We start from the raw sequence: 14,031 nt of genomic DNA, 5'->3' as shown, positions 1-14,031 counted from the left end.
TTAAATGAGTCACGGATGTGCACATTTTCACAGACAAAGTAAAAAGTCAAACATTTCACTCAAAGCAGTAATAAGAGGACAACTCACCATGCCAGAGGCGATGCTCTTAGCAAAGCTCACCCTTTGTTCCCATGGAAACACGTCCTGTGAGTCCAAAATAAAAATATATGACCTTTAAAACCCTTTCAAGTGAGGCAAATAGAGCCTATTTTTGGAACAGACTTGGATAATGGAAGCTAAATAAGTAGAGTGAACAAATAAAACCAGTGGAAGAACAAAAAAACTGGCCTGAATCATCATACTTAAATTCTTACAGATAAAAAATACTCCTCTCAAAACCAATAAATTACGAGAGGATAAGAGCACAGCTGCTTCAGTTCCACCTGGCAGCACTTCCTACAACTTTCCCAGTTCGTCTTTAAGCCTGTTGACATGTCAGGCTGCCAATTATCAAGTTTACATCAGGTCACTCCTCCTACACAACTCTGAGGTCTTTTTGTTCTCTGCTGCGGAAAAGGAATCAAAACAAGTTCAACTCACCATGTCTCTGATGAAATCCTTCAGAGTGCCTCCCTCAATATACTCAGTAATCAGATTCAGCTTCTTGTCTTTGTACAGCACACCGATAAACTTCAGAACGTGGGGGTGATCCAGGCTTCGCATTACTTTGACCTGAAATTTGGACGTGTGACAGAAAACGAGAAGTTCCTCATTATGATAAGCAAGTTATCCCTAATCAGTTCTTGGCAAAGGGGAGCTTAATCCGCAAGAAAAAGGATTAAATACAAATCAAACTAATGTGTTCCCACAGGACCAATGGGACAACCTCAAAATAACAATGTACAAAGGGCCGATTGTTGGACCGTGTGGTGTGCTTTCAGTCGTGAATATTAACACAGAGGCAGTGCTGCTGATTACCAACCTCCTTTAGGAAAGTTTTCTGTGTCTCCTCATCACAGCGGATCAGCTCCTTCATCACCATCACTTCTCCTGTAGCTTTGTGAGTCACCTGTGATAAACACAAGTGTCATTCGAAGCTCACAAAGAGTACTGAAAGGTGGATTAAATGCTTGGTGAAAAACTGACGGCGGACCTTGATGGCCTGTCCAAAAAAGCCTTTTCCTAAGACTTCTCCGTGTATGAGATCACATGGCCGGAAAATGCGATGAGAGCAGCTGCTGGAGGACCTCAGAGACTCCGAGCGTCCGATGTCTCTTGTAAATAAAGGCGACTCTTTGGGTGAATTTGGTCCAGGAGATTTACATATGCTGTTACTGCGCCTGAAATAAACAAATAAAAGGACATTTTAAAGGTAATGCACGCTCATCTCTCATCTGTTACAGACGGAGGCTGAAAATTCTGGATGCGCCAACGCACCTCAAAGACCTCCTTTTCAGCGTGCTGTCTTCAACCTTGTCAGTTCTCTCCAGGACCGTGTCAGATGGCGAGGACAGACGCATGCGGGACGTGGCTGGGACTTCTAACTGGTTCCTGGGTGATCCCAGTCTGAGCCGGTCCAAACGCTGCCTGACTGGGTCGTACTCCAAGAGCAGCTGCAGCGTTTGACTGGTACGGTGAATGAGATCGTCCACCTGCAGGAGCAAATAGGTGCAAGACTTTCAAATTAATTCCTCACAGGAATGTTACCCACCCCTCACAGGATATCCCATCATATTATTTATTTTTAATGCAGCAGGAGAGCAATCTATATCACAGTTTTAAATATTTTCTCTCATTTTACTTAAGTCTAAAAAAAAATTGAGATACTTCACAGTCCTGACCCAAATAACAAAAATTATTTAGCAAACTTTGTGGCTTCAGTATTTGTGTTTACAATTCACTGTTTTAAGACTATTGTGTAGCTTGATCATATTCACTTACTGAAAAAGGCTGCGTAGGTTTAAAAAGTTTACTTTATAACAAAAACCCACTTCCACTGTGTGTTTTGCCCTGCCACGAAATTAAAAGCTAACCTCATTTCTGTATATTCACAAGAACTGAAACTTTCAAGTCCAAGAAGGACAGCAAAGAACTCACTTCTATCCAAGAAAAACATCAAGAACAAACTGAAACTTTGCAGGAATTACAAAGTCTGGACAGCAGAAGACTTGTGCAAAGTTATTTTCTCTGATCAATCCTTTTTCCAATTATTTTGGGACATCTGGAAAATCATTCGTCGCGCAGCGTGCCAACAGTGAAGCGTCTTGATCCAATCCATGTGTGGGGTTGCTGCTCATCCAGAAGACGGGGCTTAGTCACAGTTCTGCTCACAAACACTGCCATAAATAAACGGTGGTATCAAAATGTCCTTTTAGTGCTGCTATTTCCAGCAATCCAGGCACAGTTTGATGACCTGTGCATTTTCCAGGATGATGGAGCACTGTGTCACAAGGCAAAAGAGATAAAGAGACTCAAAGCTCGAAAATAGTGGTTCCCAAAGTTGGGGTTGGGACCCCACTGTGGGCCCCAAACCATCAAGGTGGGGATCTTAAAAAGATTTCCAGAATTAATTATAATTAAAAATGACTGCTAACAACTTACTTTTTGCTATACTTGGCCCCAGAAAGTGTGGTTAGTATATTTAGAAATGGATAGAAGTAATTTAATGAATGTTGTTATGATGTCCTTGTTTAATTGACCTAATAACAATGTTTATCAACCAAAAACATTTGGAGTCACAGGTCTCTGCTGCTGTTATTTTGTGGGTCAAAAGCCGAAAAGTTTGGGAACCATTGCTCTAAAAACCTGAAATTGGGATTTGGTCCAGAAGTTGATATTGAGCAACACTTTGCATAAATTCAGTGTATTTGCTGATAAAAGTCTTAATTTACAAAATGTTTTACTGTACCTCAGTGTTCAATAAAACAATTTAAGAAATCTAAACAAATTGAATCCACAAAATGTAATTTGTTCCACTGTCAAAACCTTTGGTCCCAGCTGTACAAAGTAAAAAAACTCTGATTAGGTCATAAATAAACTTTTATCCAGGCTGGACATTAAAACTAACAAAGTGTTATGATGTGATTTAAAAATAAAGACTAGATACAAACGTTGAAACCAACAGGATATAAATGCGGCGAAAGAAGGAAAACAAGGTAGATAAAAACAAATCAATCGGGAACGAAACGCGAGCACTCCTCTGGAATGTGAGGGAGAGGCTGCGAGGACAAGCCTTTAAGTCATTCATGTACTCTCACGGCTGAAGAATGCCAGTACTGTATAAGTTCTCACATTCTCAAATAATGCACTCAAGGCATGGAAATAATGAGGAAACTCACAAGTTTCCTGTGAACAGTTTTAATCGACACATCACTGCATCAGTATCAGAGTCAATGAGCTCACCTCCTCCTCCAATAATGTCCCAACCGGAAGGCCATTGATCTCCAGGATCCTGTCTCCAACATGGATGGCATTTCGCACCTCTGGACTGATCAGCATCCCTCTCACCCTGGAACAAAACAATAGTGATAAAATGTGAGTACTGGTTTGTAAAACTATCTGCAAGTCAATCTGTGAATAATATCTGAGAAAACAAAGCGTGAAACACAATATCAAACAAAGATTTTTTTTTTTTTTTGCAATGACACACTTCCAAACGTACACAATAAAACTCTGCTGTTTAACAAACCTATAATCAGTGTTGCATAAAGCATTACGTATCCTGTAATCATACAACAGTGAGACATCAGCCACCAACTCGTCCCACTTACTCTTTGACTTGAACGCTGGCCAAGCCGCTCACATCCCTGAGCACCGACACAGAGAAGCCCCTTTTACCGTTCGCTGCGGACGGCATCGAGATGAGGGTCACCGTGTGAGGCAGCGAGTCCAAGATCGAGTCGTGTGAGCGCTTCTCCAACATGGGGGTGAGGACCACCTGCTTGTAGCACTTTCCACTGCACACACCAGGAGAGAAAACAACCAAACACAAGATTAGACAGGCTTACTGATGAATTATTAGGAATTCCACTGATGCACAAAAAAAAAGAATCATGCAATAATAAACTAGTAATGAAAAAGAAACTTATTTTGATTGAAATGCATGAATAAAATCACTGATAATTGCACAAAAAGACACTTAAAAGAAAGAGGACATAAGAATGTGACCCAAAAAGGATGCTGAATTCATACGGAAAGCTCTGCTGCATCAATAATATGATAAAAAATAAAGATATATTTGTTCTGTTTGTTATGAGATAACACCAGTTGTCATAAACATTGGCTGTTGATGCAATTTGCATTTTCATTACACTGCTTTATGTTTGACTTATTAGCAACAATAGTGTACTTTAACCAGCAACAAACTGGGTTTTATGCAGTATATATTAGTTTAAAAAAAATGAGTGAATGACTGCTCCACTCTTCTCATTACTGCAAAGAAATGTAAAGAAAGTTTACTTACCAGTAGAGCTTTGAGCGCTCGACTAAGGCATAGGTGTCCGTGTCTTCAATTACCACCTTGCAGCTCAAACACACAAAACACTCAGGGTGGTACTTGTGCTCTCCGGCCACCTGTAACCAAAAATAAACCAGATAATCTTCCATTCTGCCAAAAGAAGAAAAACGTAAGCCAGGACCCAGAGACGGCAGCCCTGCTCAGCTGTGTCATGGATCGGAGTGTTGTTTGATCCCCGTTCTCCTTCGCTGTGAGCTGTGACACAGCAGTAACACCTGCTTCACTCTCAGCCTGTCTGGAATCTGTTGTGACGTCAGCGGCAGCAGCGCTGAGTCTTACTGCTGTTCTCGCTTTCAAGTTGTTCTCATTGACGCTTCCTACACATGATTAACCAATTTCCCCTTCTGTAATTCAGGACACACTCCCTGAACATCTGCCTCCCCTCATCTCTCTGCCATGCAAGATGAGATAATGCTTCAGTCAGTGAAAAACCAAGCTGTTTAATCAAACACGTGTTCAACAGAAACGCTGATTTCAGATTTGCTTTAAGCAACAATTTGGACCTTTTTAAGTTCTGTGGAAAGATTAGGAACAATTAACAAATTACTTGTTGTAGATAGCTTTTTAGTTTGTTGGTTTATTTGATTACTTATCAAGGGCAGAGTACATTAATGAGCATTAAACATAAATGTACATAAATGAGTTAGCCAAAAAGACTATTTTTCATCTATTGTCCTTGGACTGGTGTTACAAGTCACCCTAAAAAACAAACAACCTCAGTTTGGAAAAGTTGTGCAGACATAAAATAAAAAATAAAATTTCCAACGAAAATTTTGTAGACTTTGTCTCTAAAGCCATTCCACAAACATTTGCAGTTTTGAGCTGCTTATCTGTTTTGTTTGTCAGCTGGATTGTGAAAACAGAGCAAGCCAAAATGAATAAATAAATGAGCATTTCTGTCTAAATACTCATTGTTTGATCTAGAACTTATGCACACTGAAAAGTGAGTTGTGTTTTGTAGTATTTTTCCAACACTTGCCAAATCTCTGAGTCAGTCAGTCAGTCAGTGGGTGGTGGGAAAGGATTTTTTTTGTTGTTGTTGCTGTTTGAAGATTATGTCAGCCAACTCACTGTGACATCTCGAGAATCTGTCTCCTAAGCGAAAAAAGATAACCCACCTAAAGACCTTGGTTACAACCCGCCTCGGGCCCAAACATTAGGACAGAGCTGGAAAAACAACAACTCTTGTGAAATCAAGGTAAAGAACGAGGAGGCTTCATTTTGCCCATAAAAACAAAAACCACCCTTTAAAAGAATTTTAACAATTTGACAAACTAACAAATAATTAAGCAGAACAGAAAGTGTTGTGTTTGGGACCTGAATGCCTGACATGCAGCTCTGCGTGAGCCTCCTCTGCCACCGGATCACAATGATTTTCTTTCTGACTGCCAGTTCAGCTCTGCCAAAAACACTCTGCTTCACTGGCTGATGAAGCGGGACGCCAGAACAACATAGAAGAGCCCATTATGTTTGTTGCTTAGTGGCAAAAAGAAAAACTTCAGTCTGACTGCGTGTTAGACAAGTGGCCTTGTTTATAGTGAGAAGAAGCTGCTGCGAGCTGAATTTCATGTGTTAACTTGTAGCTGGCTGATATTTGTTTCATGTCTACAGTTACACTTTCTCTACTTATTTTGTCATATATTCTCTAAAGTTTGTATGTATACAGGAAGCAATGTGCCATTTTCTCCATAAAATCCTGCTCTAATTGGAGATACTCGATCTCTGAGAAGCCGTTGGTGCAGATCGTATTATGACTGTGGGGGAATGTCAACAGAGCTTTCTCACCACAGGACTCAACATGCTCCAAAACCACCACATGTTCGAGTTCCCACTGGATTCTGCATGTGGGGAAGTGAACTGTGGAGAACTTCTGTACAAAGAGGGAACAAACTGGGGCCTCAAGGGGGGGAAAACTCATTCGCAAGTCAAGTCTATAGGGCCCCTTCTGCTAAATTCGGCAACAGCCCCTAAGTATCGCTCTTCTGTCTCTCCACGTTCTCGATAACACAAGTCATTGGGAAGCAACCGAACTAACAAGAAAAGCAACATTATTTGAAGTTTCTGCTATTATTCAAGAAGACTGAAGTGTTATTTGCTGTTAAATACTTAAAATAAGGCAATCAGTGAAAATGTGGCCATCGTATAACGCAACAATGGGCAAATTGTCTTTATTTCCAAGTTTCATTACTGCAGGCATATAAAAATCTGAAAATATGAAATTATAGATCACAGCTCATTACGAAATTATCCATGCTTTCTCTCCTTCCCATATTTAGTGCACACATAACAATTTGACTTCAACTTTTACAAGAAAAAAACATCTTACGAGGTCTTGAGATCAGAACACACTTCACACACAAAATGTACCCCATAACTTTTATTTGTTAAACCAGCAATTTTTAAAATCAAACGGCTCCATCTTGAACACGTTTTACGGAGATAACACATCTTTTGCGCAACTTAATTGTAAATTTCCTTGAGAGTATTTTTACTTGGTGTTATTATTAGTTTTACTTAAGAAAAATGTTCCAGAGGGTTTTATTTCCTCCTTTAAACCACAGCATTAAGGCAGAGAAGGGCTGAAAATGAAGCAAGACAAGCGTTTGGCTGCAGAATGAAAATGACTCATTTCTCATCTTTAAAGTGCTCTGAAACTAGATTTCTGAGTTAAATCCGTGTTTAAAGCACCAGCCATTCTGTTAGAATCCAGCTAAATGAAAAAAAAAAAAAAGGAATCCTTGGTAATTTATTCTTTTTATTACAGGTCAGGTAAAGTAAGCAATAAAAACTAACATTAAAATAAATATTAGACTTTAAAAGTGAAGCCAAAACAGATTTATTGCCAGGCCGACTCAGCAGGCCAAGCACGCAATAAATGAGAAAGCAAATTTAGTCATTAAAAGTTTAGAAATTTATAGAGCTTGTAAGAAACAGCTAGTTATAACCAAATACTTGTATTCACTTGCATGGATCAGGCATTAAAAACTGAATCTTACACTTAACATAATGCAGTTTGATTGTGTCAATTATTACATTCTTACTCTTGTTAGAATCCCATAATTTTTACTGACCACATCCATCAACTCATATACAACCATAGACAAAAAGGACATTATTACAGAAAATGTTTTCTCAGCTTTTATGATATAAACTGTTGATGTTAACCCTTTCAGCGTTGCTCTACTGCAGATTAAGAGAAATGAAACATCTGTAGACAAAGAATTAAAAAGTGTAGAAGCTCACCATGGCAGGTCCGGTCACGAGCAGAGAGCAGCCGTGGCAGAACTCTCCGAACCGCTCCCAGTAGTGTTTCTGACAGTACAGCCTGCCGTCCTTCTCATAGTACCAGTTAGTCAGGTGGTCGGAGCACACGGAGCACCTGAGGAGACCCAAGGCAGACGCATTCAGTCAGATACGCAGAGCAAAGGTGAAGAGATTCTCAAAAGCCTGATGTTATCCTGCAGTCACACTGTGAACGAAGGTCGGAGTGATAGCTTCTGTACTTTTCATCTATTATTTGTTAGTCTTAACTTTACATACATGCATGTTTACAGTAAACAAAAATAACCACACATTTACACCTTTATGCACCAGATTTTGGGGGCTTTTTAGCTACTTTTGACACTACGGTTGATGATTTGGAGCGCAGACATTTGGGGAACTTTCTTTGCCGCAGTTAATTTTGCGATTTGAAATCAGCTAGCTTCTATTTCTGTAAGTTACAAGTTCCTTTGGAGATGTTGCTGTTTAAATAGAGATCCTAGCCTAACTGGGTTGTACCACGTTTAATGGAAATAAGGGGGTGGATTTTGTAGTTCGTCTGCTTTTCTGTTTTCTTCCTTGGCTATGTAATCTTGACATTGTGAATATTTTTCATGGGTTACTATTTAGCACTATTTTTGATCAGCTTTTGTTGCCAATTATATTGTAATATCTTAATTTATTGTATTGACAGGATGAGCTTTTCTCGGTTTGACAGGGTGTGGGGCACAATAAGATGCTTACAAACTCATATGGATGCTGTTATTATTGCAGCAGGCAGGGCACCACTGAAAGAAGAAAAGGTGTTGTTCTCTATGGAGAAGCATTGTTCAGATTTGACATGGTCGGATCCTCTGACAACTTCCAGCACCTTCGCAGGATGAAGTCCTAAAGAAAACAACACCAACCAGGCAAAAATTACCTATCTACAAGGACAAAGTCCACAGATGATCTGGTTGTTTATTCTTCATTTCTGCTTGCAGTTTCTTAAAGTTATCGCTGTGTATTCTCTTATCACAGCCAACGTAAAGACCAACAAACGATCCTGCTAACCTTGAGGTCAAAGGGAACGAAGAAAACCATCAGATCACTACTAGATTTTGTCATGAGCTCAGGTTGCTCATAACTATGGGGAAATAATTCATCAACAACACTTTCAAAAGCTTAACATTAGGCGCTGATACTACAGCTAATCTAATTGAATGCAGTTCCTGTTCGACGACCTCAGGTGCAGATTGATTTGTCACCCGAGGAGATACTTGGCACAGCGACGGGACATTTACGGCTGTGGCGTTCTGACAAAATGTTCAGAGCGGTGAAAACAAAAGTTGGCAGCGAACTAGGAAACACTCTACGCGTGTTCCTTGAACAAGCAGCACTGGTTGTGCAGATCCTTGATGAACTACTTCATCACGAAACAAGGTTAATGTATGTCTGCTGTCACTTTTTATGTTGATGCTTTTAATTAAGCTTTGCAACAATTCCTCAAAGCAACTTTCTTCATTGACACCTTTTCTCAATTCATACAGGACTACAAATCCCACTGATTGATTTTCCATTTGTTTAAAAAAACAAACAAAGAATTTGCATGTTGGCGGCGAGGAACTCATATTCATATTTCATGCAACTATTTACAAAACTTTGAAAGTGGCTTGTATGCATTTTTATTGTTTTGGTACAAGAAGTTCTGCAGCCTTCAGCTTCCACCCATACATCCAGTTGTTTTCAGCACCGTAGGTATATTTCATACAGCATTATTGCCTTTGGCACAGAATCCAGATATTTTCAGAGTTTTTTGGCATTACTTAAGACGAAACTGTCCTGCAGACCGAAGACCACATGTTTGCGTCTTAACTGCAGATTGAAAACTGAAACACTGTGGGGGAAAAAAAAAAAAATCACAGGCTCCCAGGCAGACAGAACGTCAAGTTCTTAACATAAAGGAACATCAATGTAAATAACAAAAGCGGGAAGAAAAAAAATTGAGCTTGACGCAACACACTGTAGTCTGGACAAGTCAAAACAAAGTACAAAGTGTGCTGAGGTAAAGACAGCATGACTAATGCTGGCTGTACCGCTGCGGTTACAGCTGCATTAAAAGCCAAACATCTGATCTGTGTAAAAAGGGACCAAAAAAGAAATCTAATTTCAGCATGCAAAGTTACCTAAATAGAGCCTGAATCATGATATAAATATTTATGGGAATGCCGATTCAGCATTCACATCATTATTATCCTGGTTTTCTTTTTTCCTGTAAGTTTTTTGCAATCTATTTCTGCTCTTTTTGTGCTATTTTAGCCATTCACATATCAGAAAGAGTTCAGCTCATTCAGGAGATGGGTGCTGTGACTTTTGGTTTTTGTAATTTTTATAGTTTTTAAAAATATTTAAACTTTATTTACAAATATTTCCCCTATAGAAATACACTAAGATCTCTTCAATTCTTTCAAAAACATTGTTCACTTAAAAATCTGCTTCAGCATACTTGCTCTGTGTTTGTCTTCTTATACTTTTTGATATCTACGATCTGCTACATTCAGCTTCTAGGTAGCCTTTTGCTACTTTTAGCTTTTAGGGACCATTCTAAACCAGCCATAGGAAGGGCACTTTCAGTGTACCTCTGGTGAGGAACTACGACTGCACGACCGAACCAGTCAGGGCCCAGGTTAACAACCACCGCCTCTAGTGCTGGTAGCTTGCAGGGTGTCGGTGGAAATTGGACTTGGGAGGCAGACGATCAGCTGTGGTGACCCCGGCAAGGGAGCAGCCGAAAGACAATGAAGATGAGCCACCCATTTCACTACTTTTAGTTAGCATTTTGCCACTTTTACCTTTTAGCTAGCCCTTTGCTTATTTTAGCTATTAGCCTGTGTTCTGCTTCTTTTCCTCCCAAAATTCAAAACCATGCATGCTCGGTTAGCTGGCTCCTCTAAACTGTCACTTGGTGTGAGTGAGAGGGTGAATGGTTGGTCTCGTGACCGGTCCAGGGTGTATCCCGCCCCTCATCCAATGACTGCGGCCCTGAACAGGAACAAGATGGATAGATATATATACAAACAAAACAGAATAACTCTTAGAAAACTGCAACTTGTGAAACCTCATCTGACATTTCCTGGAGGGGCTTCTGAAAATGAAAGTACAACGAGAAGATACATTTGTTCATTCCTTCCAACAAACTGGTTTTACTTCATCACTCCGAGTTTTCTTAAACAGATATTTTTTACGCTCTGACACCGCCACCCAACAATCCTATCTATGCCCTGGGAACTCTTCTCAGTTGGGAATGTTCTCATTAATCTGACATGATTGACAGTACTTGTCACTTTTCAGTGCAATAAAATTCCTCAAGCGAGCAATTCCTAATGTCAAGATTTTTACCATTTTAAAATCAACCATATCAAAAATGTTCATTACAATATTTTGATGGAAACAACTCATTTTTGATAATCTATGCTCAGGTTGTGAAATGTTGACGTGAGGTTTTAGCGTTAATGTACAGAGCATCATATTGTTCAAATTGTGTTCTTTTTGCTAAACCGCTCAACTTTTGTCTTTCCATAATACTCAAGAAATCTCATGAAAAAAAAGTTAAGAAACAGCTTTTTAGAAACTTGACAAGAAAGAAAAAAGGGTTTTAATTTTACAATTTTCTTGCAATACTTTTTGTTCAGTGTTTATCTTATGGTGAACACACAAAAACTGTTTGCATTTTAAAGATAAATATAGATTTTCCCTACTTTTATTTCTGATTTATACCAAATATATTTTTGCCATTACACGATTGCCCTACAACTTAGTTTCCACTTGGTTCATATATTAGTTACTCTTCTTCAACATGAAAAAAACAATGTTCCTGATTTATTGAAAGGTCTATACTGTGTTTATTTATGTGACTTGATATATTTGCAAGTTTGATTTTTCAGCTTTCAAATGTATTTTCAGCTAAAAACAGTAAAGTTATGGGAAAAAAAGGTTTAAATACAAGCTGCAGAAAGAACTGAATCAGAGTTAAACGTTATCTGATAAAATCAATGACCTCAAACAGTCCCGTGGGAAAAAAAAAAGTACAAATGGAGAGGAAAAAGTTGCAGTATTTTAACAGATGAAGCCATGACTCTTAGTATAGGTTCAGACGCGTTAACAGAAAAAAAAAAGTTCTGAACCAAAGCATTTCTAACCAAGAACGCCCAACACACTGCAATTATTATTTAACATCTAGATGTGGTGATGTAAGTGCACTTTATAAAATCACCTGACTTCCTTCTATACACCCTGCTGAATGGGGGGTGGGCACACCAACTCAGGTGGCTGAACAGCACACAATGCTATCATCACGTCTGCACAAACACTATACAGCAAACATTAGTCATTTCCTAAAATCCACATTCCTGCTGGTGCGTACGTATGCCTTTGTTGGCGTTTGGAGATGGGAACAGAGAGACCTGAACGGGTGACCTTAAAGGGGGTGGACTGCTTTTTTAAAAAGGACCTCACATTGTTCTGCATGAAAGCCTCTCTTCAAAGGGTGGAGAAGGACAGCCATTTCGTATTTTATATCCCGAAGAAAATCCAAGATTATTAACATCAGGCTTAGATTAAGAACCTCTTATCGCCTGATGTGATTCCCGTTGTCATGTATGAAAGAAAATCTGCTATTTTTGTCGAAACAAAAAGCAAGAACTTCATCATGCTCTAAAATATTGGAAGCTTATTTAATTAATCAGTTGAAATACCATTTACAAAATTCAAAAGTCTAAGAAAAAAATAGTCCAAAACTATACAAACTATACAAGAAATGCCATGCTTGTACATTTTAAAAGATAAAACCAGTAAATAAATGTACATTTTCTGTTCCTTAGACGTGTAATTAACTTGTATGTTGAGAGCCTTTCACTGAGATGTGACATTAACTTGCTGTAACACCAACGCATTTAAGAAACTTTATTTACAGACCATTTCTATGCATGTTCAAACAAGATTCTCCAGCTTTATACGCCTTAAATTCACACAGTAAAAGGATTAGATAAAGCTAGATTATAAGAGTTAAATTTACCCCACCCTCTACTGTGGAAAAGTATGATAAAAATCTGCAGCCCTAAAAAACACACCGAGATAAGCACATTAAATGCGCAGCTTTCTTTAATGTACAACAAAAAAGGGCTTCTGCAGGGTCTGAGGCGGCAGCTCCCATCTCTGAATCTCCGTCTAAGAATGCAGAACTCAGCAGAGTCAAACGCACCGGTACCTTTGGGTCTCAATAACACCAGGTTTACTGGAACAAGAGTGACATCAGCTGAAAGGAATGTTAACAAGGCTGGAGGTGCACACCAGGCAACGTGGACAATAGAAAATAAGAAAACCAAGGACTAGTCTTTCAGCGAGGACAGTTTTAATTTTTGTTTTCTTAAGTGGTTTTGTCTTGCAAAGAATGTCAAAACAGATAAGGGTGTCAGCTTACTCACAGGTCTACACTCACAGGCAAAGTGCCTCGGCTCTGACAGTCTTTCACACATGCTCCTTTAAGACGGAAAAGAAAAAGAAAGCAAGGACATCGACACAATGTACAGAGCAGGAGAAATGATTTATAGTCTGCACTCTGACTCAGGTGTGTCAGGATGTGTGTCTCTGAGGTGGTGAAGGGAACTGGATGTGTTACTGCTGAGTCTGTTTGGAAGGAGCGCAACCAGGTTATACGAGGACAGTCACAGATCAAGCCTGGGGCCTTACATGTCAACAACCAGCAGTTCTCTCTTCAGTTTGGTTTGCATCACATAATCAACACACTTTTTATTTATTACTTTTGGTCTTTTTTTGGTTTGACAGATGTCATTAGAATAATATTTGGGGAATCCAGATGTTAGTAAGACAACCATTCTAATCAACAAAACAAACATTTTGCAAAAACAATGATTTTATTCTGTGTATCTGACAGGTTTGCATTATTGCAAGAATTTAAGTGGAGATTTTGTATTGAAACTGTGCAGACACGTGAAAACGTCAGTCCAAAAGGAAAACATTTATATTTCACTTTTTCAGCTCCTTAAAAACAAATAATCAGTCATTTAAATCAGACACAGCTAAAGCTGACGGCGATCTGCTGTCCAAATGGCTGCAATTTGATATATAAAACCACATTTAGTCAATTTCTTGGAATTTCCCTTTCAATTTATATCAGAGAACACGCAAAACAAGAAAGAATTAAAGCTGCAAGCAGCGTTGGACGGCCCTCGCAGCTCAGCGCCGCTTCGGCCTATTGCGACCGCGGGAACCCTGGCGACCGCCCTCTACGCTGTTGCGCACTTCCCGCGCATTTC

The 14,031-nt window shown here is 39.2% G+C and overlaps 1 protein-coding gene across 1 annotated transcript in view; it reads right to left on the bottom strand.

Moving 5' to 3' along the window:
* Nucleotides 1–14,031, bottom strand: part of limk2 (LIM domain kinase 2) — a 39,054-nt gene that overhangs the window by 3,788 nt on the left and 21,235 nt on the right. Inside the window, exons 3-11 of the mRNA XM_017413829.3 lie at nt 7,700–7,835; nt 4,403–4,512; nt 3,711–3,896; nt 3,343–3,448; nt 1,378–1,592; nt 1,094–1,280; nt 923–1,009; nt 541–672; nt 88–144 (exon numbers count right to left, since the gene is read on the bottom strand). Coding sequence (XP_017269318.1) covers nt 88–144; nt 541–672; nt 923–1,009; nt 1,094–1,280; nt 1,378–1,592; nt 3,343–3,448; nt 3,711–3,896; nt 4,403–4,512; nt 7,700–7,835 — 1,216 coding nt within the window. The remainder of the gene's footprint in view (nt 1–87; nt 145–540; nt 673–922; nt 1,010–1,093; nt 1,281–1,377; nt 1,593–3,342; nt 3,449–3,710; nt 3,897–4,402; nt 4,513–7,699; nt 7,836–14,031) is intronic.

This window comes from Kryptolebias marmoratus, linkage group LG1 (assembly GCF_001649575.2).
Source record: "Kryptolebias marmoratus isolate JLee-2015 linkage group LG1, ASM164957v2, whole genome shotgun sequence".
Taxonomy (NCBI): domain Eukaryota; kingdom Metazoa; phylum Chordata; class Actinopteri; order Cyprinodontiformes; family Rivulidae; genus Kryptolebias; species Kryptolebias marmoratus.
This window is presented reverse-complemented; position numbering and strand designations above follow the sequence as displayed.